This window comes from Aplosporella prunicola (genome assembly GCF_010093885.1).
Source record: "Aplosporella prunicola CBS 121167 unplaced genomic scaffold K452scaffold_116, whole genome shotgun sequence".
In the NCBI taxonomy this organism is placed as follows: Eukaryota; Fungi; Ascomycota; class Dothideomycetes; order Botryosphaeriales; family Aplosporellaceae; genus Aplosporella; species Aplosporella prunicola.
This window is the reverse complement of record NW_022983644.1, coordinates 1-5,374: the sequence shown is the minus strand read 5'-3', so window position 1 is coordinate 5,374 and position 5,374 is coordinate 1. Positions and strand designations below refer to the sequence as shown.

The 5,374-nt window shown below is 46.4% G+C and overlaps 5 protein-coding genes across 5 annotated transcripts; 2 read left to right on the top strand and 3 right to left on the bottom strand.

The window, feature by feature from the left end:
* Positions 1-13: 13 nt before the first annotated feature.
* On the bottom strand, positions 14-1,799 carry K452DRAFT_281591 (uncharacterized protein; the record flags this gene model as incomplete). Its single annotated transcript, XM_033539502.1, has 3 exons — positions 1,775-1,799; positions 1,146-1,727; positions 14-1,094 (listed from the first exon to the last, which is right to left on the bottom strand). Coding segments are annotated over exons 2-3 (1,404 nt in total), but the record flags the coding sequence as incomplete, so codon positions are not given.
* K452DRAFT_212756 (uncharacterized protein) lies at positions 1,445-1,999 on the bottom strand (the record flags this gene model as incomplete). Its single annotated transcript, XM_033536201.1, has 3 exons — positions 1,445-1,727; positions 1,775-1,799; positions 1,846-1,999. Coding segments are annotated over 3 exons (462 nt in total), but the record flags the coding sequence as incomplete, so codon positions are not given.
* A 282-nt stretch (positions 2,000-2,281) lies between these two features.
* K452DRAFT_260720 (uncharacterized protein) lies at positions 2,282-2,909 on the bottom strand (the record flags this gene model as incomplete). Its single annotated transcript, XM_033538545.1, has 1 exon — positions 2,282-2,909. A coding segment is annotated over exon 1 (519 nt), but the record flags the coding sequence as incomplete, so codon positions are not given.
* A 1,013-nt stretch (positions 2,910-3,922) lies between these two features.
* On the top strand, positions 3,923-4,802 carry K452DRAFT_293243 (uncharacterized protein). The gene is made up of 3 exons (XM_033541527.1): positions 3,923-4,261; positions 4,326-4,552; positions 4,602-4,802. The coding sequence occupies exons 1-2, from the start codon at positions 4,096-4,098 to the stop codon at positions 4,403-4,405; spliced, it is 246 nt and encodes an 81-aa protein (XP_033391119.1). The 5' UTR covers positions 3,923-4,095; the 3' UTR covers positions 4,406-4,552; positions 4,602-4,802.
* On the top strand, positions 4,393-5,024 carry K452DRAFT_293241 (uncharacterized protein; the record flags this gene model as incomplete). Its single annotated transcript, XM_033541526.1, has 2 exons — positions 4,393-4,506; positions 4,634-5,024. Coding segments are annotated over 2 exons (252 nt in total), but the record flags the coding sequence as incomplete, so codon positions are not given.
* Between the last annotated feature and the right edge of the window lie 350 nt (positions 5,025-5,374).

Below are 5,374 nucleotides of genomic sequence, written 5' to 3'. Positions count from 1 at the left end.
GCAGTATCTGAACGATCTTCTCGCGGCCCCCGGAAGAAGCAGCCTGGAGAGCATTGCCGTAGAAGCCGCCCTGCGCGTTGACGTCGGCACCCTTGCTAGCCAGAAGTGCAGCTATCTCTACGAAGCCGTTAGCTGCCGCAGGATAAAGTGCTCCTACTCCCATTTCGTTTTTCTCGTTGACATCGACGCCATACTCAATGAGCTGCCTAATAGCTTTTATTTGGCCGGAAGAAGCGGCCTGATAGATTAAGCCTTTTGGCAAGTTCTTTCTTTGCCGATAATCCTTTAAACATCCGAGGTGGAAAAGCTGTGAACTAAAAACTAGTGAAATACTATCGGCAGGGCGAAGGTGAACGAAGTTCTGATATGTGTCCGGAAAATATTGGTTACTAGGGTAACCGTTAACAGCACGTAACTGTTGTACGGCAGCAATGAAGCCGTCTCCAAGGCTTAGAAACCCATTGAGCTTGTGCATCGATTCCTCCGATAGATCGCCTGCTTCAAGCAAATGACCATCGAAATGGTGTGCTGCATACCATACAAACGGAGCTTTTTCAATACAGCGTTTTAAGTCGTACCAATATGTGGACGGCCCGGATGAGAGCCTAAGTTGCAACTCGTTGATGCAAGCTTCTGCAAGCTTTTGATGGATATGGGAAACTCGGTTAATGTATACTGGCATACCGGAAGCTGCTTGAGCGGGATCGGTGAAAAATTCCTTGACTGAATAGTGGATAGGCCGGACTACCCCTTCAGGGCCTTTTTCGACTAGATTTGCGCACGCGGAAAGTATTGCTTCTTCATCCTCTGCCACTGGTCCCGAATTTCGTGAGGCTATATGAGTGTCGATAACAACAATAGCGTGTTGCAGTTCGGCCATTGTTAAGGGTCGTTGCGCATAAAAAACCCACATAAGGCAGTTAAATGCGAGGTCCTTCATATGGTCGTCATAACTCTGAATCTGCTCCAGAATTCTACGATAGGTAGCGTCTAGACCTGATGGTAGTTTGTCCAAGGCTTGTTCCACGTATTCATCCCTCCGTCTTGCGCTGGCTTTGCATAACTGTCGCAGTTGAAGATCCACCCAGAGAAACCTATGTAAACATTAATAACTCTTCTTGTCGTGTCTAAAATTAAAGTCTTACATTCCGTCAGCTCTATTTGTAAGGGTAGCAATTATCTTCTGCACGAGGCATTCATCTTTGACGTAGAGTTTCCTTCCGTCTAGGCCGGACTGTAGTCTTTCAATTTTATTGCTCACATACTTCTCGATGTCTGCGGCCATGTTGCGGGCCTCGAGCTGTATGGTTGGCGTTCCACGAGATTCAAGCGTATATGTAATGTCTGCTTCCCGTCTACTGGTGATAAAAACCCGCACCAGAGGTAGTTCTTTCATCACTTCCGTAAGGAATCGAAGGATCTTTGGTCTCTCTTCATCTTCAGGGCATTCATCGAGCGCGTCGATCATGACAAAGACTTCTGTGAAACTTTTGGCAACTGTTGAAAAACCATGCTGGTCGCCTAATGTAGAAGCTGGGTCGGCATTCCGCTTTATGCTCTTGAAGGCGTCGGGAATTGCTGACGTCCGGCATAACTGCTTAATAAGGGACAAAATTGTACGCACAAAACCTTGCGAGCTTGCGACGGTGTAATCGTAATAGGCGTAACATATTCCGACTGCTTTTTCTGGGCCAAAAGTTTCGATAACTGTCTCGATAACATTCGAACTGTTCTACGATTAGATAGCTATTGAAAACTAGGAACAATTACTTACGCTAATACCGACTTCCCAGCCCCAGCTATATCTATTTAGCAAGTCTTTTACAAGAAAACTAATGCACTTACGTTTGCCATAGCACCAAAGAAGGGAGGACTTTGGGCTGTAAAGCCACTCCTGAAATTTTGGTTCTTGGAGAAACCAATCCCCTGTACCAGGGTGCTTTTTTTCATAAACAGCCCTATGTGTCTCTTCGTGCGAAGTTGAGGATATCCAGGTGAGGAAATCTTCTCTCTCTTTCCCTAGTTTAGCAGTAAGCAATACATCTTTATAATAATAGATATATTTATAGGTAAACCTACTTTCTTCGCCCTCTCTTCTCCCTATTTCACTTGCAGTGAGATGGTAGACCTGCTCCGCTGTTGAAGCTCTAGTAGCATGGCCGAGTACTTCTAAGTGATGCTTCATATCTGTTCGCACCTTTCCGAAGTTTTCTTCGAATGGTTCCCACAAAGACTTGAAAAAGACCGTAATAGACACAAATTTCCGTTTCTTCTCGTGAAGATCGATAAAAACACACCTTGCGTGCCCAAAGAACTCCAGTATGTCCCCATATATGGCCGAAAGGGCGTCTCGGATTAACGGATTCTCTCCTGCAGACTTTGCATATTCTGCGAGAGGACCCAAGAAATCGCTAAACTGATAAAGCATTTCCGACAGCCTATCAAAGAAGGAAACAAAATTCCTGGCGAGATCGATTACCAGGCGAACACCGCCGATAACAAGCGATGAGATGTCTGGGCTCTGTTGTATACCAATCGTAACCCCACCGAGGAACCGATCCAGGAGATTAAGGAACTTAGCTAGAGGTTCTGCATGTTTCCGAAGCTTCGATGAATCCTTGTGAGCGTCGTCTAAGGTTTTGATATTGTGTAAGAGGGTGCTCTCCGTGATCTCTTTACTAGCTCTTAGAAAGGCTTCTTTTTCATCGCCCGAAAGCTTCTCAATATGCTTCCTCAAAGCTCCACTGTCTGGTCTTTTCACAGAAGTAAAGGGCAATGCGGCAATGGCTCTAGGAGGCATCGAAGCAGTTGCAGTTGGCCCATGGATTTCTATGCTGATAGATGTCGTTGCACTGGCGGTAGTTGGATGTGGTATCGGGTTTTGGAGATCTGGAACAGTGGATGTTGCGGTAGCGGCTGCGGGATCTGGATTCGTCGACGTTCGTTCTTGCGATAGTGTGCTCATCGACAAGCCGCTTCCAAGGCTGGTGCGGTCGACAACTGTGTTCTTCAATGGTTGTGAGGCTGACGTGCCAGGCGTTGGAGGCTGCGGAGAGGGACTGCGGGAAAACCTCGAGCGGAAATATTTCTTCAAGTCGTCGCATTTCCCCATAGTGAAGGTCAAGGAGTAGATAATTGTTTGCGTTCAAGGTGGAAGTGCAAAAATCTTTCGAACTGAGTAGATGGTGGCTTCCGGTTTTGTAGAGCAGTGGGCGAGTAAAGGTTGGCGAGTATTCTTGCGATTTAGTTCAGATCTTTGAGATTCATAGCTGACAGGCGCTTAGTGCATCTACCTCCTGAGCTTATAAATAGTATGCTTCCAATTAGCCAGAGAGCCAAGATAGCAAAAGCGGGGTAATGCTTGATCTAATTTAGGATGCACAAGCTAACAGGCCAAGAGCGCGTAGCATGTATCACGTGATTTAGGCAGCAGTGCAGCTTATGCGGCGAAGAAAGGAGTAGTAGCACCTAGACTTTGCCACAATAAATGCGTATAACCTCGATAAGTACGTCAGTAGGCTGCGTCCTCGGTCGACGCATCAGTAGTCGCAGCGCTGGTTGGTTATCCGACATTTTTAACCCGGGCGCATTAATTTATTAGGAGGCAATTATCACATGTCGAGGACTATACACGGCCTCGTCGACAGAACTATACATCCTCGCTGCTATTTACTGTTGTTGCACCGATTAGGCGTTGCATACAATTAGTCGTCTAAACACGTGTTTTAGACGTCTATTTGCACCGAATAGGCGCGCATAAGTGTTGCGTGCATATTCCACTGTTTTAGTCGTCTATTTCGGTGTTGTGGGCCGAAGTGGGGTGATATCTCGCCTCAGGACTGACTCAACCCCCTGAAGCGATCCTTGTCCCCATCATATAAATGTATCAACACCGACCCGCGCCTGCAGCGGTGCGTAGGCCCGCCTGTTTATAAGGCCTAGTTCAACTGTGAAAAAGCAGAAGACTGAACACGCGTTTATGCATCGTAGGAGGCCATTTTTCGCCCATAAAACGGGCTTGAGAATGCACCAGCAGGTCAGTAAGCTTCAACGAATTCTTCAGTTGACCAAACACTTATCCACTTCAATCAAATCATGTCTTCTCCATCCCCCGCCAACCCCGCGCGCGCTGCTAAGCGCCCTACTGCTGCTAAGCATGCTCCCGCCCGTGCTGCTACTAAGGATGAGGCTCCTGCAGTCGATATTATTAAGCTACTTCCTCCGCGTCCTTTCAACCCTGATCGAGTACTCACTGCGTTTAGTAAGGCTGCCAAGACCTCCTTCAACGCGTATATTGAATCTACCCCTAATAGGATATATTTCAGTGATTAAAAATATCATAGCTACTACTTACGGCTCCTTAGCACGCATGAAGCCACACGGAGCTCTAAGCGTAATACGATAAATAACTTCATCTACTACCTAGAGGGTTTAGGCAAATCAGGCCTCTATAAAAAAGGGACACCCCGCTACCCTACTAAACGAAAGGTGTTAAAGACTTATGAGGTATTCAACGCCATCTAAGACGCCTATTTAAGTAATAGCCATTCAGGTACGTATTCTACAGTAGTTATAAATATTTATATACTAACGTGTTGTAGCTTAACTTACGACGTTTAAGGACCTCCAATAGAGCTATTACGGAGTTACTAAAAAGGACGTTGAAAAGTTACTACGTCTCTATCGTGTTTATATAGTAGCAAGGTACCCTCCTCCTGCCCCGCGGGCCCTGCAGGCGATCCTCTCAAGAGAGATATTCGAGCGGGTATAGATAGATCTAATTGATTACCGGAACCACCCTAATCCAGTTACGCAGGATAAATACGTGCTACATATAAGGGATCACTACTCTAAATACTGCATGTTAATACCTCTAAAAGATAAGATAGCGAGGATAGTAGCCGCCGGGATACTCCGTTAGATCCAGGCCTTCGGTATACCTCATAGGATACAAATAGATAACGGCACTGAGTTTGTAAGCGCTGCTACTTAATAGCTATTCAACGATTTCGGCATTGATACGTACAATTCGGTGTCGCGGGTCGCCGTCAGGGTCCACGCCAACAAAACTCTGCTCACAACCCCGCTCTCTCTCACCCCAGCACAACCCACAATGGAGAATATCTTTGCAGATCAAATTAATGGAAATTCCTATAAAGGTCGCAATCTTTCTCATGACCAGCGAGTTTGGATCATTTCCGTAAGCGAACAGGGCACCAGCCAGCATGAGATCGCACAGGTCACCGGCCTACCTCGGTCGACCGTAGCAGGAACAATTCAACGCTTTCACAAGACACAACGCATTGATCTAGAGCCCCGGCCAGGACCTAAAAAGAAGCTTAGTTTTCGTACCCAGCGGAAAATAGTTCGTTAT